This window comes from Eptesicus fuscus, chromosome 11, assembly GCF_027574615.1.
Source record: "Eptesicus fuscus isolate TK198812 chromosome 11, DD_ASM_mEF_20220401, whole genome shotgun sequence".
NCBI classification, from domain to species: Eukaryota; Metazoa; Chordata; class Mammalia; order Chiroptera; family Vespertilionidae; genus Eptesicus; species Eptesicus fuscus.
The window spans coordinates 54,045,686-54,070,367 of record NC_072483.1 but is presented as its reverse complement, the minus strand read 5'-3'; the positions used below and the strand labels follow the sequence as shown (position 1 = coordinate 54,070,367).

Below are 24,682 nucleotides of genomic sequence, written 5' to 3'. Positions count from 1 at the left end.
ATAGCGTTCTCTGTGATATGCATGATATATATAAAACATATATATATATATAATGAAGCCTAGAGAGAAGTAGAATATAATTACAGCACCATTCCCTGAAGGTAGGCTCTTTCACTATGGAGCCTTCATTGTGTATTTTCACATGTTTGTACAAAGTCTTATTGAGAAACAAAGCCATCTGACAAAGTGGATAGAAGATATATTTCTTTATATTCTAGTTTGATTTATTTATAGTGCTAGTGAAATAGAGAAAATGTATATTTTTACAGGTATTTTTACACACACACACACACACACACACACTTTTCCTGGAAGAATCTGAGACAATTTTTAACAAAAACACATAATTAAGTCACTAAAAGATAAGAGATGAAGAGTCATGTGATGAAGAAGATAGTTATACATGAAAAGTAATGCTAATTTGCTACAATTAAAAATATTTGCAGCCACTTATTTCCATATATCTGATTCCAGTAGTATTATATTATTTATTTTAAAGAGTGTTCATGTCCCTCATTACTCATGTCCATGTATTTTCCACAATTTTCAGCTATCTCATAGTTGTTTTCTATGGTAGGGCTTAGTCACATGCTTAGGATCATTGCATTTTATAGCACAGATCCACATAAGGGTTATTTTAGTCACATAAGGATTATTATATGACTGAAGTTTTTGTTTGTTTATTTCCATAAAGATACAAAGTGATTTACAACAAACAAACCGGTGAATGCAAACTGGTGATTTCAATGACTTTTGCCGATGATGCTGGAGAATACACTATTGTTATTCGTAATAAGCATGGAGAAACTTCTGCATCTGCCTCCTTGCTTGGAGAAGGTCAGTGCAACTCTAACTAGTACCTATGTGCATGATAAGAGCACAAACACATGGAGGGAGCAGGGCTGTGTGTTTGTTGAAAGGCCTGTTGCAGTACCCTGGTTCTGATACTGGTTCTGTCTCAATGGCTCCCCTTCTTTGCCTCAGCCATAATAGGAAATATTTTTTAATTTTTAGCTTTCTAAATCTTTATTGTTGAAAGTATTACATATGTCCCCTATTTCCCCCCATTGACCCGTTCTAGCCCACCACCGCCTCCTGCCCCGGGCCTTCACCACACTACCATCTGTGTCCATGGGGTATGCATATATGCATACAAGTTCTTTGGTTGATCTCTTCCCACCCACCCATCCCTACCTTCCCTCTGAGATTTGAAAGTCTATTCCATGCTTTTATGTCTCTGGACCTATTTTGTTCATCAGTTTATGTTGTTCATTAGATTCCACATCTGAGGGAGATCATGTGATACTTACCTTTCGCTGACTGGCTTATTTCACTTAGCATAATACTCTCCAGGCCTCAAAAACCATACTGGTGTTGAACTTCTAAGTTGCTAGTAATATTTTCTATTTGGTGGCATTCATTTGTTGCATATCATGCCTTTGAAGATGAAGGGATTCTAAATACAGTTGACTCCCAGACACAGGCAGATAGATGATATCAGTGAGCACAAGGAAGACAATGGCAAGCTGGAGAGTATATGCCCTGTCTCAAGGGGGCAGTAGTGTCCTGTCTCTAGTGTGTTATTACCAGGCACACTTGTACCAGACTCCATTTTGCTAGAGTTTCTGATATTTTATAGAAAAGCTGGAAATCATGATTCTCAAAATTTGTAAGTAATTTGGAAAAAAAGAAATGTAATAGCATTCAGGCCAAACAAAATGTATCTGTGAATCACCATTAACTTTGTTTAGCTGTTCACATTTACAGTGGACCATCCCATGCTCTGTCTCATTTGATCTGCACAACACCCCTTAAAAGAAGGTTAGGATATTATCCCCACTTTGCAGAGAAAGAACTTAAGACCCAGGAAGGTAAATTAATTGCCAAAAGCCACACAGAAAATTAGAAAGACCTCCAGGATACATCCCAAAGGACTGACTGCTAATATGAAATTGTTTCTACAATAGTACGGGCTGGTTTGACTTGTTTGGTTTTGAAAATTCAATCTAATTAATATTTATTGAGTACTTTTTTGGAAAAAATTTTGGAAAAATCAGTCTTTTGGTTATCAACTTTTCCTAATGTGGGGCTTGCCTGAGTGAACAATAGGATGAAGGCTTTTACATAAGAACATAAAAAAGTAACTTACGTTCTTAACTCCTAGCTGATTATGACTCACTGATGAAGTCTCAGCAAGAAATGTTTTATCAGACACAAATGACTGCCTTTGTGCAAGAACCTAAAGTTGGAGAAACAGCACCTGGATTTGGATATGCTGACTATGAAAAAGAGTATGAAAAAGAACAGGCCTTAATTAGGAAGAAAATGGCCAAAGATACTGTACTGGTCAGAACTTTTGTAGAAGACCAAGTGAGTATAAAAATAATGAGATGTAAACCCTTTTACAAATTATGCTTTCCTCCTATAATCCCCCCCTTATTTTTAATAATTTCGTTGTCAAGTGATGGGGTCAGTTAGACTGCTATTAATTGGCCCAGGTTCACTGCTGATAAGCTTCCTTCATCTTCATGACATGTTGCACCTATGACTTTAGAAACAGATTTCATATATGCCACAAAATATAACTTTAGAAATAGGGAATTTTATATATATACAGAAAAAGACAAACACTAGCATGACCATGTTCATTACTGCCAAGATCTCTTTGTTTGTATGATAAACATCTGAACTTTTGTAACCCACACTTTTAGGCTATCATTTACCCAAGATGCCACAATGTGAACCAGCAACGATGATTGTAATGCAGATTAAAAACAAAAAGAGCTTTCTAAAGTTTTCTCCTAGCTAGAAACTTTCATCAGTCCTTATCTCTGAAACTAATATACTTAAAGAATTTCTATCAGTGAGGATGTATCTTTTTAACAAACTATCATCTTCTTTGCTACATAGGAATTCCACATTTCTTCCTTTGAAGAGAGGCTTATTAAAGAAATTGAATACAGAATAATAAAGACCACATTAGAAGAACTTCTTGAAGAAGACGGAGAAGAAAAGATGGCAGTTGACATTTCTGAATCCGAAGCTGTTGAAGCAGGATTTGATTTAAGAATCAAGAATTATAGGATTCTTGAGGGGATGGGTGTTACCTTTCATTGCAAGATGTCTGGTTATCCATTACCCAAGGTAAAATAGAACCATTTATCATTACTTCCATGCCACAGTAAAGATACAGCTAGGCTCCATTGTAACTATTTTATCTACATTTAATTCACCTGTACATATTACTTGCAGATTGCGTGGTACAAAGATGGCAAGCGCATTAAGCATGGAGAGAGATACCAAATGGACTTTCTACAAGATGGCAGAGCTAGTCTGCGCATACCTGTTGTTCTTCCAGAAGATGAGGGCATCTATACTGCATTTGCCAGCAATATTAAAGGAAATGCAATCTGCTCCGGGAAATTGTATGTGGAGCCTGCTGCTCCACTTAGTGCTCCGATGTACATACCCACACCAGAGCCAATGAGCAGAATCAGGTAAGACTCATAAATATTTGGGTTGATTAGTATTTAAATTATTTAAAATACTAAATATCCCAGTGGCAAATTGCTATTGTATGTGGGGAGAGGGGGAGTAGGAAGAGGTTTGGGGTGAAGGCTGAGTGAGACAGCACAGAAACCTGCCAATAATTGCCAAGAGATTTTATTTCTTGCCCCTATGTAAGATGAGCAAAGCATTTTCATTACTGTAGCACTCTCTTCATTTTGTCAGTGTTATAACTAATATAATGAAGGCTATAAGGTTTATCTAACATCGTATTTTACATGTTAGCCCTAATTTATACAATAATGCTGCAATATAGGGATTATTATTTCTAGTTTGAACGTGGGAACACTGAATCTCTGCAATCCTATGAAAACTGCCTTAGTTTACCCAGCCTGTAGGGTTATCCAATCCAAGCCATTCTAGCTGTAATGTAAAGATAGGATTTTATTTTCAAACATAATTTTTATGTTTTTCCTCCTGTTGGGTAAGAACACATGTTAATCTTTTTTCTTATGCATTGGTTTGTTTAACCAACCAATCTTTATTGAGATGTTTTGAAAGTGGAAACAAAATGGGTTGGTGACTAATTAAGTCAAGGTGGTAAGAGAAAGACAGTACTAAGGATCATTCCAAGATTCTGAGTCCCCGAATACCTGGCTATGCTAAATGACTACTGACTGGTTTGAGGATATATGAAAAAATATAGTTTGGGGGGCGATGCTAATATATTCCATTTTAGATCCCAGTGGGTTTGAGGTGCCTTCTGTAACATACAGAAGTAAATTATAAAATGACATTGATGAACAAGAAATAAAGAGGTTTGTTTATTTTGCTGAATTTTCTCTATGATTCATGAAAATATGTCCTTTGTTTTCCAGATCTGTCTCTCCGCGTTCAGTGAGCAGGTCTCCTATACGCATGTCTCCTGCACGGATGTCCCCTGCACGAATGTCCCCTGCACGGATGTCCCCTGGACGTAGGCTGGAGGAAACAGATGAGTCACAACTCGAGAGACTGTATAAGCCAGTCTTTGTGTTAAAACCTGCTTCTTTCAAATGTTTACAAGGGCAAACTGCCAGATTTGACTTAAAGGTTGTGGGTAGACCTATGCCAGAGACCTTCTGGTTTCATAATGGTATGATAATTTTCTGCTCACAAATTCTTAAACCCAAAAATAAGCTTATATGTGTTGCCCAACAGTTTAAAAAACTATTTTAACCATCTGTTTTCTTTTTCATTTATTTTTGACAGGCGAGCAAGTTGTCAATGACTATACCCATAAAGTGGTCATTAAAGAAGATGGTACCCAATCACTGATTATTGTCCCGACAGAACCCAGTGATTCTGGAGAATGGACCGTGGTTGCCCAAAACAGGGCGGGCAAATCTTCAATTTCAGTAACTTTAACTGTGGAAGGTATTTGCTTTTAAAATAAAAAAGAAATCACCTTATCACTTGGGTTTTAGACAGGTATTTTAGCCCTGTTCACCCTAAATCATGACCTCTCTCTCTTTCAGCTGTGGAACATCAGGTTAAACCAGTGTTTGTGGAAAAACTGAGAAATGTCAATATAAAGGAGGGTTCCCGACTTGAAATGAAAGTCAGAGCTACGGGTAACCCTAACCCTGACATCGTATGGTTGAAAAACAGTGAAATTATTGTACCTCATAAATATCCAAAAATCAGGTAAGTTTGCTCAGGAATAATATTACTAAGTCCATTCTGCAAATCCAATAACCAAGGAAGCAACTACTACTTCTGTATTAGTGATTTTTTTGTTTTGTTTTGTTTTAATTTGTTTTTTTTGTTTTTTTTTTTTTAGAATTGAAGGAACCAAGGGAGAAGCTGCCCTTAAAATTGATTCCACTGTCAGCCAAGATTCTGCCTGGTATACTGCAACTGCTATTAATAAGGCTGGCCGAGATACTACAAGATGCAAAGTAAATGTGGAAGTTGAGTTTGCAGAGCCTGAACCAGAGAGAAGATTAATCATCCCAAGAGGGACATATAGAGCAAAGGAAATTGCAGCCCCAGAACTGGAGCCCTTGCATTTGCGATATGGTCAAGAGCAATGGGAGGAGGGTGACCTCTATGACAAAGAGAAACAACAGAAACCATTTTTTAAGAAAAAACTCACTTCCTTAAGACTCAAGCGCTTTGGGCCTGCCCACTTTGAATGCAGGCTAACACCAATTGGTGACCCAACGATGGTGGTGGAATGGCTCCACGATGGGAAACCACTTGAAGCAGCCAACAGGCTTCGTATGATCAATGAATTCGGGTATTGCAGCCTTGATTACGGAGTTGCATATTCTAGAGACAGTGGCATCATTACTTGCAGAGCCACTAACAAATACGGAACAGATCACACATCTGCCACCCTTATTGTTAAAGATGAGAAAAGTCTTGTGGAAGAAACTCAATTGCCTGAGGGCAGGAAAGGCTTACAGAGAATTGAAGAATTAGAGAGGATGGCTCATGAAGGTGCTCTTACAGGTGTAACGACAGATCAAAAAGAGAAGCAAAAGCCAGACATCGTCTTGTTCCCAGAGCCAGTAAGAGTACTTGAAGGGGAGACTGCTAGATTCCGTTGCCGAGTGACAGGTTACCCTCATCCCAAAGTCAACTGGTACCTCAATGGACAGCTCATCCGCAAAAGCAAAAGGTTCAGAGTTCGCTATGATGGCATTCATTATCTGGACATTGTGGACTGCAAATCATACGATACAGGTGAAGTCAAAGTCACCGCAGAAAATCCTGAAGGTGTGACAGAGCATAAAGTGAAACTTGAGATCCAGCAGAGGGAAGATTTTAGGTCTGTCCTTAGGCGAGCTCCTGAACCGAAGCCCGAGTTTCATGTACACGAACCTGGGAAACTTCAGTTTGAGGTACAAAAAGTAGATAGACCTGTTGACACCACCGAAGCCAAGGAAATTGTGAAGTTGAAAAGGGCCGAGCGAATTACCCACGAAAAAGTGTCTGAAGAATCAGAAGAGCTGCGCAGTAAATTCAAGCGCAGAACAGAGGAAGGATATTATGAAGCCATTACTGCTGTGGAGCTCAAGTCTCGTAAAAAGGATGAATCCTATGAAGAACTCCTTAAGAAGACAAAAGATGAACTTCTCCATTGGACCAAAGAGCTAACTGAAGAGGAGAAGAAAGCCCTTGTTGAAGAGGGCAAAATCACTATTCCAACTTTTAAACCTGATAGGATTGAACTAAGTCCTAGTATGGAAGCCCCCAAAATCTTTGAAAGAATCCAAAGCCAAACAGTGGGCCAAGGATCTGATGCACACTTCCGGGTCAGAGTCGTGGGAAAACCAGATCCTGAATGTGAATGGTACAAAAACGGTGTCAAGATTGAACGCTCTGACCGAGTCTATTGGTACTGGCCCGAAGACAATGTTTGTGAATTGGTCATAAGAGATGTGACTTCTGAGGACTCTGCCAGCATCATGGTAAAAGCCATCAACATAGCTGGGGAAACCTCAAGCCACGCATTCTTACTTGTCCAAGGTAATTCAAATTCCGTTCATTTGATGGATCTCTCTATTTATCCATGAATATTCACTAGTGTATTTCTTTTTATTTTCCCGTTATTCTAACTTTCAATTTAATGCAATGTGTGTGTGTGTTTTCTTCTTTTCTTATAGCCAAGCAATTGATCACTTTCACCCAGGAATTACAAGATGTTGTTGCTAAGGAAAAAGACACCATGGCAACCTTTGAATGTGAAACTTCAGAGCCATTTGTCAAAGTGAAATGGTATAAAGATGGAGTGGAGATTCAGTCGGGAGATAAATACAGGATGCACTCTGACAGGAAGGTTCACTTCCTCTCCATTCTGACCATTGATACAGCTGATGCTGAAGACTACAGCTGTGTGCTTGTGGAAGACGAAAATGTAAAGACAACTGCCAAACTTATTGTTGAAGGTAATAAATGATTCTTTCAATGTTTACTTAAGTTATAAAGTCAGCCTTAATATCTGAAAAAAATTATCTAGGCAATTTTCCCTTCATATAAAGAATTAGTTGGGATTCCTATATAATAAAAGGGTAATATGCAAATCGACCAAACTGCAGAACAACTGGTCACTATGACACACACTGACCACCAGGGGGCAGATGCTCAACACAGGAGCTGCCCCCTGGTGGTCAGTGCACTCCCATAGGGGGAGTGCCACTCAGCCAGAAGCCAGGCTCATGGCTGGCGAGCACAGTGGCAGCGGTGGAGGGAAAGTCTCCTGCCTCTGTAGCAGCACTAAGGACATCCGACTAACATGCCCCGAGGGCTCCCGAAGTGCTAGAGGGTGCAGTCTGGGCTGAGGGTCACCCCCCTCCAGTGCACAAATGCCGTGCACTGGGCCTCTAGTTGTATATAAGCTCTGTAGAAAGAATCATGAACTTATAATATTAATTAAGAATATTGACAATTTGGATTTTTAATAAGCAAGGTTTTATGCCTTATATTTTAATGTTCTCATTGAAATATAAGTCTGTGCTTTAAAAATAATTTAAAAATTAAAGTAATTCCTTTTTATTGAATATTTATTTCCCAGCCTATCAGCAGGTAGATATTAAGAATATTCCTGATAGTATGGAAGAGATAAGAGATATACAAGGAATGTTCCCTATGCTCAGTCTATATGAATAACTCTCCAGAGAAATTAACTTCTTTCTATCTTATGCCTCAGGTGCAGTTATTGAATTTATAAAAGAACTTGAGGACATAGAAGTTCCAGAATCATTTTCAGGAGAGTTAGAATGCATTATATCCCCAGAAAACATAGAAGGCAAATGGTATCACAATGATGTGGAGCTTAAATCCAATGGCAAATACTCAATTACATCTCGCCGTGGACGTCAGAACCTCACAGTCAAGGATGTGACCAAAGAGGACCAAGGAGAATACAGCTTTGTTGTTGACGGGAAAAAGACCACTTGTAAACTAAAGATGAAACGTAAGTCTCCTTGTTCCTTTGGGTCTGCAGGGAGCATCATATGGTTTATTGACAAACAATGATTATAAAATTCATTTTCTTCCCATCTTTTACAGCCCGCCCCATTGCTATCCTACAAGGACTCAGTGATCAAAAAGTCTGTGAAGGGGACATTGTTCAGCTTGAAGTTAAAGTCTCCTTGGAAAATGTGGAAGGCGTCTGGATGAAAGATGGCCAAGAAGTGCAGCCCAGTGACAGGGTTCACATTGTGATCGACAAACAGTCACACATGCTGCTCATTGAAGACATGACTAAGGAGGATGCTGGAAATTACTCCTTCACCATTCCAGCCCTGGGAATGTCAACCAGTGGGCGCGTCTCTGTCTACAGTGAGTGCAACTTACATGGTTTTCTGTGTACATTGTCAAGTGGGGTAGGAGCTTTAATAAACAGACTTTTAAAACAGAATCTATATTCATAAATATTTTATATGTGTGTTTGTGGTTTTGCAGGTGTTGATGTGATAACACCTCTAAAGGATGTTAACGTGCTTGAGGGTACCAAGGCTGTTCTCGAATGTAAGGTCTCTGTCCCGGATGTGACTTCTGTTAAATGGTATTTAAATGATGAACAGATCAAGCCTGACGATCGCGTACAAGCCATTGTCAAAGGCACTAAGCAGCGACTGGTGATTAACCGGACCCATGCTTCAGATGAAGGACCTTACACGCTGATGGTTGGCAGAGTTGAAACCAGCTGTAATCTCTCTGTAGAAAGTAAGGATTCTCCCATTTAACCTAGCATTATTTTAAGCATTCTGTGTTCCCAGTGTAATAATAACCAAGTGATTATTTTACCTTTTCTGCAGAAATTAAAATTATAAGAGGACTTCGTGACCTTACCTGTACAGAAACCCAAAATGTGGTCCTTGAGGTTGAGCTGTCCCACTCAGGAATTGATGTCTTGTGGAATTTTAAGGACAAAGAAATCAAACCCAGTTCTAAATATAAAATTGAAGCTCATGGAAAAATATATAAGTTGACAGTTCAAAATATGATGAAAGATGATGAAGGAGAATATACATTTTATGCTGGAGAAAATATGACATCTGGAAAACTTACTGTGGCAGGTTGGTCCATTTATCACTTAACCTACTAAGTTCATATGTGGGACAGTTGTTTAAACATAAAGAAGTGGTTGCTCATTTCCTGCCAAATTCCCATCAGTTTCTCAAGGCCGTGCCTCTGCTTATGCTCTTCTCAAAGCCTGTAGTAGCATGCCCAACTCTGGCACGATCTCCCTAGATTCCAAATGTTCTTCCAGGGAGACCTACCTCACATGCTTTCTCCTCTGTGAAGCCTTCCTGAATCTCCTCATTTCTAGAAGATCTCAGTCCTCCAAACTCAGGATCACTTTATGTGTGCCTCTCCCACAGCCCTTATCATATACTTGTCTTATCCCAATTTCTTCTTCTTGCACCAGAGTATAAGCTTCCAAAATCTGAAATTGCTTGTTTTTCTTCCTTGTGTACTCCAGGATGAGAGAGGATCAATAAGTGTTTGTTGAATTGAGCTTTATTTAAAATTTCCTACCCTAAAGATGTATTTTCTTTCATACTTTTTATGAACCCAGGGAATATTTTAAAAATATAACTCAGTATATCTGTGTATCTCTTTCTTTGAAGTTCCCAGTGTAATAATAATAGTATATGAAGTAGACTATTTTCATTCAGCAGAAACCCTTAGCTTTAAAATGAAGAATCAGAAGTATAAGTCAGATGTCAGGAAAAAACTAAAGTCATCATTAATTTGTTTGGTTCTTTATAATTTAAGTATTGAAGAATTGGGATATTACATTGAGGTTAAATTGTGCTATCCAGGACATCTCATATATAAGCAAGTTATATGAGAACAGTGTTTCTTATTTGGAAAGAAAGTTGCATGGTTTACATTTTATTACATTGTAAGATTTTCCCATAGATTTGACTATGAATAAACTTTTGAAACAAAATTTTATATCTGAACTTTGATATATTTAATGTAAATGACATCTTTTTAAATGTGTGAAAACAAAAAAAGAAACTATGAGCCCTTATGTGATTTCACCCAAAATTTTAAATCTACTTACCATAGCCAGACATTGCTAGAAACTCAGAACACAGAAATGAATAAGGCATGATACTTTTTCTCGAGGAATTCTCAATTTAGAGAGGGACAGATGCATCAGCAACTAACTTGCTGGAGGAGTAATTATTTCTGCCAGTGCATGACGGCATTGGAGGCAATGGGGGAGAACTTCATAGGAGAAATGACATTTGTCAAAACAGTGATTTTTAGTATATAGGAATCCCTAATCTTATAGAAACATTGATGCCTTGGCCATTTTGTGTAGCAATTTTTTCCCAATCAAATATCAGACATATTCCCAGGAAGAGGTGCTTAAGACTAAGTAGAATGCTTCTGAGGAAGGAGCAATTGCTGTGGTATGCTGCACAGTAGGGTTTTCAGAATTCCATATTAACTTGACAGTTGCTTTTCCTTTGCAAAACCTTTCTGACGCCAGCATTTTCCCTTGTTATCAGTCCTGCATCCTTAGAATAGGGGTTTCTGTGATACCTTTTTAATATAGGTTAAAATAATTGTATTAGACATTTCATGATGTTCAAATTCATGTTTTAAAATTTGATATTTTAAAGTAGATAAGGTCAAAGATTTCTTTATGGCATAAATATTTTTAAAGGACTCACACTTGTACTTCTTTTGTTCCAAAGGAGGGGCCATCTCCAAGCCACTCACAGACCAGACAGTAGCTGAATCTCAGGAAGCGGTGTTTGAATGTGAAGTTGCCAACCCTGATTCCGAAGGCGAATGGCTGAGGGATGGCAAACACCTGCCGCTAAGTAATAGCATCAAGAGTGAATCTGATGGCCGCAAAAGGAGACTTATCATTGCTGCCACCAAATTAGATGACATTGGAGAATACACCTACAAAGTGGCCACCTCTAAAACATCTGCTAATCTCAAAGTTGAAGGTCAGTGATACAATAACAGAATTATCATTTCAAATCACATTACATTCTTGTCAATTACCGTTTTAAATGACAAATGGCATGACCATTTTGGATGCCTTAAGTCTTTATTTCATAAAACCATTAAAAACTCTCTGAGCCTTCTTTCTGAGCTATGTACCACAAGGTACAAATTGTTTATGAGTTGTGTTTGTGTGAAGAAGCATTTCTCAGGTTCCAGCTCTGGGGAACAGCTAAATCAGATGTTCTCATTTTCACCCTTCTCCAATTAATCTATTAAGCTGTTAGGGTGTGGTTCTGCAAATCTCCTCCCATTTAAATATAGAAAAATTATTGCCAATGTGTATTTCGAACTGGATCCCATGTTTTTCTAAATAATCTCAAGGGGTCTTTTAAAACAGAGATGCTGCATATCTGTAAAGTTTTTGATAACCATTCATTTGCAAGATGGCCAGGTAATATCTTATTCAGGACTTCTTTCATTTGAAGATATCATCCTTATTTTCTAAACCAACCATAAAATTTGTCTTCAGCTGTCAAGGTTAAGAAGACGTTGAAGAACCTGACAGTGACAGAGACGCAGGACGCCGTTTTCACAGTCGAGCTAACACACCCTAATGTGAAAGGTATCCAGTGGATCAAAAATGGGGTTGTGCTGGAATCCAATGACAAGTACGACATCTCAGTCAAAGGAACAGTTTACTCTCTGAGGATTAAAAACTGCACCATGATGGATGAGTCTGTTTATGGCTTCAAGCTCGGAAGGCTAGGAGCCAGTGCCAGACTGCACGTTGAGAGTAAGTTGACTTAGAAACACTTTACAAGTTGCCAACTCATGGTTACCGTGACGCTCACCATTTCACTGAATCACTTCAACTTTCCTTATTAGCCGTCAAGATCATTAAAAAGCCAAAGGATGTGACCGCCTTGGAAAATGCCACCGTTGCCTTTGAAGTTAGTGTTTCCCACGACACGGTTCCAGTGAAATGGTTCCACAAGAATGTGGAGATCAAGCCGAGCGACAAACACAGACTGGTCTCAGAAAGGAAGGTCCACAAACTGATGCTGCAGCACATTGCCCCCGCGGATGCTGGGGAATATACAGCTGTGGTGGGACAACTGGAATGCAAAGCTAAACTCTTCGTGGAGAGTAAGTATTAGGCAGCCCCAGAGCATTTCCCTGGATGATTACCATGTATTCATTTGTCTGTTAGATCCATCTGCCTTTAAAAGAAAATGTATTAACTGAAGTACTTTCTGATTTTTTCCAAGCATTACATATAACAAGAACCATGAAAAGCATCGAGGTGCCTGAGACCAAAACTGCCTCCTTTGAGTGCGAGGTGTCCCACTTCAATGTCCCTGCCATGTGGCTGAAGAACGGTGTGGAGATTGAGATGAGTGAAAAGTTCAAGATAGTGGTGCAGGGAAAACTCCACCAGCTGATGATCATGAACACCAGCACAGAGGACGCGGCAGAATATACATTTGTCTGTGGCAATGACCAAGTCAGCGCCACCCTGAAAGTAACCCGTAAGTTAAAAGAAAAAAAAAATCCAAGGAATATCTAGTAGAATCATTGTTATTCCATATGCTACACCTTTTCTTCCTGATCATTTGGTCCACTGAAAAAATCTTTGATTGGAAGGTCTACTGAGAGATCACACTGAGTGAAGCACTAGTATCTCCACCTAGATAAAATTCTCCAATTAGAGTAACATTGAAAGGCTACCTATAATGATGCCCCAGTGTCTATCACTTGCAATTTCTGTTCTCCTATCACTTGCCATTGTTCTGTAAAGAGAGGGGTACCTGGAAGGTATCATAGCTCATATCTCTGAACTGTTGTTGGCTTACCAGACATACCAAATACATGCCAGGTTTTCATTCTGCACCAGTATGACCCACACTCTATTGACATAATGTCTCCTTGGGTGTTTTTCCTTCCCCTTTTGCAGCAATCATGATTACGTCCATGCTGAAGGACATCAATGCTGAAGAAAAAGACACCATTACCTTTGAGGTGACAGTGAACCACGAGGGCATCTCTTACAAATGGTTAAAGAATGGCGTGGAAATCAAATCAACGGACAGGTGCCAGATGAGAACCAAAAAGCTCACCCACTCCCTGAATATCAGGAACGTTCACTTTGGAGATGCTGCTGATTACACCTTTGTGGCTGGAAAGGCTACGTCGACAGCCACCCTTTATGTGGAAGGTATGGCTTCGCAGGTGTCCTGTGCATAAAAATAATGTCAAACACACTGTAGAAAATGTTAGTGCATAAATTGGTGAATGGATCATTGAAATGTGGTATATCCATGCTATGGAATATTATTCAGCAATAGAAAGGAAGTACTGATACATGCTACAGCATGATACATGATACATAAACCCTGAACACTTTATGCTGAGTGCAAAGGCCAGTCACAAAGAATTATATTTTGTATGATTCCATTTACATGAAATCTTCAGGATACATATATCTATAGAGATATAAATTGGCCTACGTCTGAGGCGAAACAGTAATAGGAGTGTGAGGGCTTATAAATGAGGGGCTCCTAGTTTCTTTCTAGGGGAACTAGAATATTCTAAAATTGATTATGGTGATGGTTGCACAACTCTGAATGTACTTAAAGCCACTGAATCATTTACTTAAGTGGGTAAATTTTATAGTCTGTGAATTATGTCTTAATAAAGCTGTTGAAAGGTTAATTTTATGCATGCTGTTTTCTAGCTCGTCATATAGAATTTAGGAAACACATTAAGGACATTAAGGTGCTCGAGAAGAAGCGAGCCATGTTTGAATGTGAAGTTTCTGAGCCTGACATCACTGTGCAGTGGATGAAAGATGGCCAAGAGCTGCAGATTGAGGACAGGTCGGTTGTTTCGTCTTACTACTTTCCAATTCCCCATTTCCTCTGAGTCAGCATACATTAAACTTCAATTTCCATTTCATCCGTAGAATCAAGATACAGAAGGAGAAATATGTCCACCGCCTTCTGATTCCATCCACCCGGATGTCCGATGCCGGACAGTACACCGTGGTGGCAGGAGGCAACATGTCCACTGCCAATCTCTTTGTGGAGGGCAGAGATGTTCGCATCCGAAGTATTAAAAAGGAGGTCCAGGTATTGTATACATGCCACATTTTTTTGAGAAATCATCAATAGTCCATAATCCATATTTCCTATTTTAATTATTGACTTAAATTGTCTAACTACAGTCTTCTAAAGAATTAAGTCAGCTTATCCTTACTGGTTTAGATTCTTATGCTGATATCAATTTAGTCAGTTTCCCCTCACTTAGGGAATAAGTGTGTCCTTAGCAGCTTTCAAAGTTCTTTAATTAACACAGTTGTAGAAACTTCACTGTCTAATGCAATAATTGACTACTTGCCAAACAGCACCAACCAGAAAAAAAGATAAAGTTTAGATTGTGATGTTCACACAGCAACTGGAATTAAGGGAATTTAGAACAAGGTAGCATTTTCTCAGAAGCCGCCTGCTAGGGAAAGGCGGGATGTAGGAACTTGGCTGGGAGCACTTACTCTGAGGTCCAAGAGGAAGACCAGTTTGAGCAAAGCTGATCAAACACCTTTGCTGTCTACTACCTGTTCAGAGCTTGCCCTCATGGGCGCCAGTCTTCCCGAGTGATATAATGGAGGTAACATGTTAAGAGAAATACCATTTGCGGTTAGCTTCATCATATTGCTCATCCAAGAAGAACTGGGTGTCACAGGCCTTAGGCATAGTGAAAAAGCCTCATTCAGCAAGGGCTCAGACAACCTGGATATGTCCCCACCCTTTATTGTCCATTTCCGAATCTTGATAGCCTCACTTTTAAAACAGTTCCAACCTAGTCCACAAGGTTATTGTTTAAAATCAGTGGTCGCCAACTGGTGGTCCACGGAACACTGGTGGCCCGTGAGGTCCGAAAGGTTGGCGACCGCTGTTTTAAATCACATGAAATCAAATTGAATAGTACAGTAACTTTCAAGAGTTTTATAAGTAATATGAAGTCCACAGATGCAAAGTATTATTATTTCTGTTATTATTAATTAACAGGCAAACATTTAAGGATAAAATCAGTGCCTTTTTGGGCAGCCTCCTCAGTGAAGATGTAAGCATGATCCAAGAAGTCTGGGTACCATTTTCCCAGGATGGCAGGGAAAATTAGAATGTGCGTTAACCAATCAAGCTATTATATCATAATGTATAGGTTTTGCATGCTTTAAAATGAGCACGTTTAAGAACAGGTTAACTGGAAGGAAACCAGGGCTTCAATATTCTTTTTTATGTTGCTTCATCTAAAGGTTATTGAGAAACAACGTGCTGTCGTTGAGTTTGAGGTCAACGAAGACGACGTTGATGCCCATTGGTATAAAGATGGCATTGAAATCAATTTCCAAATTCAAGAACGACACCAGTATGTTATAGAGCGAAGAATCCACCGGATGTTTATCTCTGAGACCAGGCACAGTGATGCCGGTGAATACACCTTCGTGGCCGGAAGGAACAGGAGTTCTGTTACCCTCTATGTCAATGGTAGGTAGAGATATTAACATATTTTGTGGGTCTATCTGGTATAACCCTCCCCTTTAAGTTACTAAAGTTCTGATAGTTTCTGTGTGATTTCTAAAGAATCTATAGTACTCGTGTGGTTACATCTATATTTATTTTTACATTACACCTATGGCAGCTATTAAAATGAGAGTTAAGAAGTCATTCCCAAAAAGCACCTGACAGCTAGATTTTTATTGATTGGTCAACACTGTTGAACACCACTGCATGTCAATTATACCTCACATCGGTTTCTAGATATGGATTCAGCTCTTCTAGTTGATCTGCCCTAGATCCTAACTGCTTACATACTGGCAGCACTATCAAGTGATAGGAGCCTTTCCAGCCTCTAGTCTGCAGTGCCTGGGACAATCCAGAGGTCCTCCCTGTGAGACCACAGAGGGCCTGGGGGGCCACAGGCCACGTGGAACGGGGTTCTCTCTGCCCGAAGCTCTAGGGCAAGGGGCTCTTGCTTCAGAGGGGGAATTTCACATGCTGTCAACTCCTAAGAGGAATGCCATTAATCTACACACTTTCCTCATTAGAAACCTTAGAGCTGAATTTCAGACTGGCCTAGATCTGAGACTAAGCTAGAAAAACAGAAAAAAAAAATGGAACCTCCTTCCCTATCCTACCTATTTCCTTCCTTATCTTGGGTCATATCTGTCTGAACAAATACCAGTGAGGCAAATAAAGGGACACTAAGAGCAAAAATAGATCCAGAGACAGAAAAACATTGATCAGACCATTAAACCTCAAAGGGAAGGTAGGGGAGGGTGGGGGTAAGGGAGAGAGATCAACCAAGAACTTGTATGCATGCATATAAGCCTAACCAATGGACACAGACAACAGGGGGGTGAGGGCATGAGTGGGGGGTTGGAGGGTAATGGGGGAATAAGTACACATATATAACACCTTAATCAATAAAGAAATTTTTTTAAAAAAATAATAATAAACATAAAGCACACAAAAAAAGAGAGTAATCTCAAGTTTCGATTGAACCATATTGCCAACATTCCCTTGGTCCCTAAGAGACCAAATGGTCCTGGTGTCCAGTTATTATTTCTACATTAGAAGCCCGGTACCAGTGGGGTCCCTCAGCCTCGCCTACATCCTCTCACAACCTGGGACCCCTTTCGGGGGATGTCAGATAGCCAGTTTCGGCCCAATCCCCCAGGCTCAATCCAGACAGGAGGGAGCCTGATCCTCTATGCATTGAGCATCTGTCCCCTGGTGGTCAGTGTGCATAATAACATCTGGTCGTTTGGTCATTCAGTCATTCAGTCGCTTAGGCTTTTATATATATATATGTATGTATATGTGTGTGTGTGTGTGTGTATGTATATATATATACACACACACACACACACACACATATATAGATTAGTAGTGGAGAAAATGAGGCACAGAGAAGATAAGCAGTGTCAGTAACCAGCCTCACAGAAGTCATTTCTCTTTATTCCTGTGTTCTGTTGATTACCCAGTTCCCCTCATCACAACACTAAGGATATGTTTTCATTAGCATAACAGGAAAGCTGATTTTAAAATATATATAAACATTTAACTACATCTGAAATAATATTCATTCATTCTTTCATACGTATAAACACACTTCACTGGCACCTGTATATAAAGAGATGACTATGACATATACACAAATATTTACAAAACAAACAAACCTGAATGAGATGAGGCATTTTACTATGTGATGTGCCCAAATTACTTTTAAAAATAAATAGTATGTGGAAGTTGTTCTAGAATTCTTTAGGGTACTGGCCATCACTACACCCCACCCAGACCCTAACTAGAAGCAGGGGTAATCATGTTTTGTTGAGAAACACTTTCAGCACCCTCTGCCCCCATACAAAATGTTCAAAGTATCTTTCTAAAGCTATTCCCTCTACTTAAGGACACCATTCCAAATGTTTCCCCCCCTCTTAGCATAACGAATGTCCTAATATCCTGAGGCAAGCAAAGATGTAACAATTCCAAAGTTTTATTTCTAGACGGGTAACCACCTGGCAACAAATTAATGTAGAGTTTCATGGGCTCTCCTGTGTTTTTTGCACTTTTTCACGAGCTATTTGTTTTCATTTACTCTCAGCTCCAGAACCACCCCAAATTCTGCAGGAGCTCCAACCTATTACTGTGCAGTCTGGCAAGCCTGCCCGCTTCTGTGCTGTGATCTCTGGCAGACCACAGCCCAAGATTTCCTGGTACAAGGAAGAGCAGCTGCTTTCCACTGGCTTCAAGTGCAAATTCCTCCACGATGGGCAAGAGTACACCCTTTTGCTCATTGAAGCCTTCCCAGAGGACGCAGCTGTTTACACGTGTGAAGCCAAGAATGACTATGGAGTTGCCACAACCTCAGCTTCACTCTCAGTGGAAGGTAGGAATGTCTTGCTACTTCTCAGCTTATAATAAAACCGAAGAAACTAGATTTTGCATTCTCCCGGTGCATTTAAAAATACAATTTGGAGCTCATGCAAATAGGTTGCTACCCAACTTGGGAACTCTGAAAGTGTTCCGCTGTGAGATAAATTACGATAAATCAGCATGCTCCATTCTATGAGGTCTGTAAGGTGACTCAACCATGATAAACACTGTGGTCCCTTTTCTTTAGTTCCAGAGGTCGTGTCTCCTGATCAGGAAATGCCAGTTTATCCTCCTGCCATCATCACCCCACTTCAGGACACTGTCACTTCTGAGGGACAGCCTGCTCGATTTCAGTGCAGGGTTTCTGGAACTGGTAGGTTTACAAGCAACAGTATCATTGCTAATATTCACAAATAATGATGTGTGTGTGTGTGTGGGGGGGGGGGTATCACCTTTTCCTTCATCACAAACATCTCTCATGCATAATTTAAGGTTTAATGGGGCTCATTTGCAGAAGACTTATTTGAATTATTGAATTAAAATTAGATCAGTGTTTTTCGATATTGGACTACACACCTAAAAATAATTAAGGTGGTCAATTTTGTTATTTTTAAACACAATAAGAAAAGAACCAGATCAGTATTTTCCAGTGTTTTAAACTTCAAAAAAAATTTCATGTTTTCTTTATGATTATAGTTGCACTTTTGTTATTTATTAAATATAATAGAAACTACAGTTATTGTGAGATTAGTTTTAATAGCATTTACAGAAGATTCAAAAGAAGGGTCTATTTATATGTAAGACATTATTAAGTCTTTCAGTGTTTGTGTGGAATGGTATATTATCCCGTAGTGGTCAAATGAAGGGTTTTATGATCAGAGAGGTTGGATTTGAATCTTGGCTCCACTGTGTGACCTTAGGCAAAAACATGATTTCTCTGGTTCTCTTTCCCTTATGAATAAAATAAAAATAATACTGCATTCAATCTTAGAATGTACATTTCATGAGGCCAGGGATTCTGTGTTAGTACAGAGAACCTGGTGCCTGAAAAGCAGTAGCTACTTGAAGAGAAACTCCATGAGAACAAGGAGGTGACTTTTGTTCTAGAATAGCTCTGTATGTAGTCGATACTCAATAAGTAATTATTGATTGGACAAATTAACGGTTATTGAATGATTAATACCAGTCACTTAAGACTATTACCAGGATTACGTTAGATAACCCAAGTCAGCACTTAGCGCAGTATCCATCATATAGTAATTCCTCAATCTGTTAGGATTTTTAAATTTTATTTTAGAGGACGTTTATTAAAGCTGGGGACAGTAAAAGAAGGAAGGATCTGGGATAACAGGAGAGGGACGAGGTGGGGAAATGAACCTGGGCCGGGCTGCTTTGGCTCACTAAGAGGTCAGAGAAAAGGGGGCCTTGAAGACAGGTTCAGGGCATGTGCCCGGGACAAACTGCCGCTGCCCATTGCTGCCCTGGTCGCAAGCCTGTTGGGGTCCCTTAGAGGTTAGGAGATGTTCACCTGTGGGGGAAGAATGGGAAGAGGGGAAAGGCGAGGGTGTGCTTTCGGGAGGGCCATCAGTTCGGATTTTTAATTGGGGCACACTAGCCAACTTCCACCAACCCTCCCCCTGCCCCCAGGAGTTTGACATTGGTAGAATGAGACAAAATACTTGGAGCCATTTCAAACTTTGGGGGCCTGGTGCGGCGGGGGCCAAACTTGGCGGGAATCTCCCTTTTCCGCGTCCTGCGCGGCAAGAGAGATGAACGAACCGGTTCTAAATGGAGGCTGCCAGGGATTGAGAAAATAATAGAAATAAAGAAAACAAGACGCAGAAATAGATTCATGAAGCTGGGAGCCTGGGTGGATCTTTCTGTGCCTGGCTGAGGCCACAGAACCGCTCCAGACTGCAAAGCTGAGGCTTTATTTATAATCAGGGACAAACAAGACAATTGACAATGTTCTTGTAAGTTTCACTTGTTTTGGCAGCACTTGCTGCCCCTCCCACAGCCCACTAGCTACCCAGGAAAGATCTAGGGATCAGCTACAGGATCAAGCTTAATTATGCTTAGAGGACTGTGCCCTCCAAGCTTGGGACTTGTTTGTGACTTTGCCAGCAGGTCAGTCCGAGGCTTAACCCTATAACCACTTCCTACATCAAACCATTTATTATGTAGACTGGCCTCAGAAAGGGGCAACATAAACCAACTTCATCCAAAATGAAAATCACTCTCATATTTACTCGGCATTTTTATACCACCACCAGTGGAGAATTCTCAAAGCTTGAGCATCTCATAGCACTCCTGATAAGTTTTATTGTTTTGTTTTATTATGCTTCTCCCATTAGTTTATGACCCAGCAATACATTGCTGAAAGCTATTTTCCTAAACAAGTTACTATTTCAATTGGCTGCTATGTCTTGAGATTTCCTTCTCTGAGATGGAGATGCTAATCTAGAAACTAAATGGACTTGTTTGATTTTATGAGCATAATTAAAGGATATAATGTATGCAAAGCACCTATAGGCATGGCTGGCAAGTGACTGGTGCTCAATACATTAATTTTATTATGGCCATAGAGAAGAATTATACAAACAAAATTCTGGTATTGCGTGACCAACATAGCCTTTGTCATTTCAAAGCATAGTATTTGAAAAATATTAAATATCAAGAAATGTGGACTAATTTGATAATATTCTATTTACACATTAAAGAAAAATACATTTTAATATCAAATTCACTAAAGCTAGACTAAATAATTTATTCATTCATTGAATTTTTAGGAGAAAATTTTCAAAAATATACATATATGTGGATTGTCCAAAGTAGTATAAAGTCTTAACAATATTTGTATAGAGCTTTGTACTTAATAAATCATATTATAGTTTGCCTTTAAGATGTTGCAAAAATACATTTGAAGTCCTTTATGAGACTCTGAAGTAGGAAAAGAAAAAAATCTCTTTCTTTTGTATAATATAGATGTCTTTTATTGTTTGAATAGTTCATCAATTCATGAAACTATTAATTATCTATGTGTGGTAAAACATATACAAGTTTTAACACCCTCTTGAAAACATCTTTTCTATATGACAAAAATTCATTAAATAAAATGCCCTTTTAAAACCTTACCAAATTACATAGTTTCATGTCCCCAGGACTGAAAATATTTAGACAGCTTCCTCTGACCAAGTATTTATTGCCTCAGGAAATAAAGTGCAGCCCTGCCTTCTATAAATTGGAAAAAATTATGAGGCTTCAGAAGCCTCAGTTGCATGTTTTGGGGAACTCAAAACTTGTTAATTGGGGAACATGGTCCTGAGCAATCTGGTGGTGCTTTCCCCACCAGAAAAATATTGTCTATTGAAGGTCTCTGGTGCCACCTACTGGTAGATGAGCTATTGGGAAAAGTAGAATTTTAAAACGTGTTTATTAGTGTTTATTTTACAGGTGAGTCAGAATCATTTGGAGTTATAACCTGACTCTTTCAACTTAACAATTATTTTCAATTTACAGAGTGAGAGCTAGCTAAGTGAAGTGATCAGTAATTTTTGTAGTAATGATTTATGCCCATTTTTCATGTAAGAATCTATTCAGCTTTAGTCTGCCAACATTTGTGTTCCTGCTATTGAAACATTGTCCTAGGTCCCAGGGATCCCCACACCGGGCTCTTGCCTTCATAGAGCTCAGTGTGAATGTGAGGAGGTGCACAACTACATCCCAAGGTTGTAAATGCTGTAACAGCCCATGTACTTAGTGCTCTGTGTCTGGGAGACAGAGAAAGATGCATGGACTGAGCATGGAAGAATCAATAGGGTCATTGAATACTATGGTGTTCCAGGCAGAGAAGCACAGTGACGGAGTCACTTCATGTCCTGGAAATGACAAGTGGCTTAAGTGTGGTTGGAAAGTGATGTAGTGAGTGGGCAAGAAGGCTAGGGCCAGATACTAAAGTGTTTTGTATTCTCTGCTTAGGATTTCAGATTTTATCTTGTTTACATTGAGAGCCAGTGAAGGATTTTTAAGCCTCTGGGCACATGATCAGGTTTGCTTTTTAGAAACAATACTGTGATAGTGAAAGGAGGAACGGAGAGAGTGGGGCATAAGACTGGAGTTAAGGGACCAGGGGAGAGGCCATCACAATAGGTGTGGAGAGTGTTGACTAGGCCCTCAACTAGGGGAGTCGGGAGAAAGAAGGGAATAAATTGTAGAATTCAGGAGGTAGAGTGAACACGATCTAGGAACCAAAGACAGCGATGTGGAGAGGTTGAGGAGCAAGGGCAGTGGAATGGCCTCATCAAAGCAACAAGAGGCCAATGACCAACACAGGTAGTAGCATCCCAGTCAGAAGCACCAAGTCCATTGCCAAGAGAGGTCTTATCTTTTAGCTCATTGATTGTTGGCAATTCATGTTGGTCCTACTGCTTCATTCAGTTCACCAAAGGAAGAAGTTGTAAAAATAAGCAGAGAACCTCAGAGGTGCAAACCAAACTCTTCATCCTTCTATTTCAATTGACAATTAAACAAACCAACTAAATAGTAGGATGATTGGGTGTGGCTCCATCTTTTGGCATTATTTAAGGCACCGCTGACCTCTTCCATGATGTTAGACCTTCTTATTTTACTGACTGATTTGTGCCACTGGTTTATAAAGCACTTTCAGAGGTGTATGCCATTTACACATCGATGCCATACACATCGATTTTATGCAATGAATAGCCCATGAATTATTATGCATCTCATTTTACAAATGAGAAGAATGGTCAAGAGGGATTATATGACATGTCTAAGATCACACAGATGTAAATTATAGTGTCAGGATTCCATTTTCTACCTTTTCTTGTCATCTAAGGAAGTGAAAAGATTTGTTTATTTAAAAGGAGATCCTGTAGTTTATAAGCAACTCAATACCATCATGGGAAGAAGGGGAACCTTCGTAAACCAATATTTGCACTAAACACAAACAAATGCGAGATGGTCGGGCTATTAGAAGATCCATATGGTTGTTATTAAGATAAGGAAGTTATATAGTGACCATACTCCAAAAACAAGATGGCTTTGATTTTGGCTTCTAAAAGAAGTAACTACATTTAAATCCACTCTTGATTTATAGGGTTATTGTTTTAATGTCAGTATAATATTTTTTAAAGTGACTGTCACCTTAACAACATAATAATGTTACTTTATCTCTGCTTTCGTGTTTTTATTTTCTATCATTTTAAGATAGTTCAATTCCTTGTGTAAAAATAGCTAGTTTTACTAGTAGTCATTATTGCTACTACCTTGGCAAAAGCCAAATATAGCTAGGACGACCAAATTCCCTGACTCTTTCAACTTAACAATTATTTTCAATTTAAAAAATATTTTCTGTGGTACTGAGAACTTTTGATGCTTGTTCTTTGGTAATTAAAAAAAATGCAGGTGTGTGTTTTTATTCAGCATATTTTAGACTTTGTGAGATGTTGATCTTTTTAGCTCTTTTTGATTGATTTTTCTGCACACCAGAAGTGCGCATTTTCTTCACTTCCTGTCCCAGTAGGCAGCCACAGTCCAGATCAAGTTCTTTATGATGACTGTTTCTCAGAGCTCTCTTGTTTTCAAGGTCACTAAGCATGTCAACATCTTTCCCTGCTTCCACAGCATGACATGCAAATGGTTATTAAAATAATATAACTAAAATTGTAAATTTTCAAATATGTCAACCAGTCTAGAAGCTGAATTTTTCTACAATCGTGTTTCCTTGATAAAGATGAAAAGAAATCATGTAAGGGCAGATTTGGTATGCCTAAAAGAAAAGTATAATGTTATGAAGATAAATGTGAAATGTAGTCACCAGTATAATCGATATTGTGTTTGCAGGTAAATTTAAAATATCCACCTGTTTTTGTGATTTAAATATACATTTTCTTCTGTACTACAGATCTAACAGTGTCTTGGTACAGCAAGGACAAGAAAATTAAGCCATCTAGGTTCTTCAGAATGACTCAATTTGAAGACACTTACCAACTGGAAATTGCTGAAGCTTATCCAGAAGATGAAGGGGTTTATACTTTTGTTGCTAATAATGCCGTAGGTCAAGTATCAAGCACAGCCAACTTGAGACTGGAAGGTAGAGTAAAACAACTTTAAGAATCACATTTCAATATAGATCTAATCTCATGTCAGTAACAATTACTAAAGATTTCATGTAAATCATGGTTGGTCCTATCATTCTCTTTTAATGCAACTAATTGTGTTCATGTCATATGTGATATTCTCACTTT

The 24,682-nt window shown here is 39.1% G+C and overlaps 1 protein-coding gene across 1 annotated transcript in view; it reads left to right on the top strand.

The window, feature by feature from the left end:
- Positions 1-24,682, top strand: part of TTN (titin) — a 281,117-nt gene that overhangs the window by 28,077 nt on the left and 228,358 nt on the right. Inside the window, exons 21-44 of the mRNA XM_054723165.1 lie at positions 695-837; positions 2,165-2,370; positions 2,911-3,144; positions 3,253-3,497; positions 4,386-4,642; positions 4,759-4,923; positions 5,025-5,193; positions 5,330-7,023; positions 7,161-7,442; positions 8,204-8,470; positions 8,566-8,838; positions 8,962-9,225; positions 9,318-9,578; positions 11,220-11,480; positions 12,011-12,274; positions 12,367-12,627; positions 12,750-13,010; positions 13,436-13,696; positions 14,216-14,357; positions 14,444-14,609; positions 15,794-16,025; positions 18,145-18,429; positions 18,664-18,789; positions 24,340-24,528. Coding sequence (XP_054579140.1) covers positions 695-837; positions 2,165-2,370; positions 2,911-3,144; positions 3,253-3,497; positions 4,386-4,642; positions 4,759-4,923; positions 5,025-5,193; positions 5,330-7,023; positions 7,161-7,442; positions 8,204-8,470; positions 8,566-8,838; positions 8,962-9,225; positions 9,318-9,578; positions 11,220-11,480; positions 12,011-12,274; positions 12,367-12,627; positions 12,750-13,010; positions 13,436-13,696; positions 14,216-14,357; positions 14,444-14,609; positions 15,794-16,025; positions 18,145-18,429; positions 18,664-18,789; positions 24,340-24,528 — 6,908 coding nt within the window. The remainder of the gene's footprint in view (positions 1-694; positions 838-2,164; positions 2,371-2,910; positions 3,145-3,252; positions 3,498-4,385; positions 4,643-4,758; positions 4,924-5,024; positions 5,194-5,329; positions 7,024-7,160; positions 7,443-8,203; positions 8,471-8,565; positions 8,839-8,961; positions 9,226-9,317; positions 9,579-11,219; positions 11,481-12,010; positions 12,275-12,366; positions 12,628-12,749; positions 13,011-13,435; positions 13,697-14,215; positions 14,358-14,443; positions 14,610-15,793; positions 16,026-18,144; positions 18,430-18,663; positions 18,790-24,339; positions 24,529-24,682) is intronic.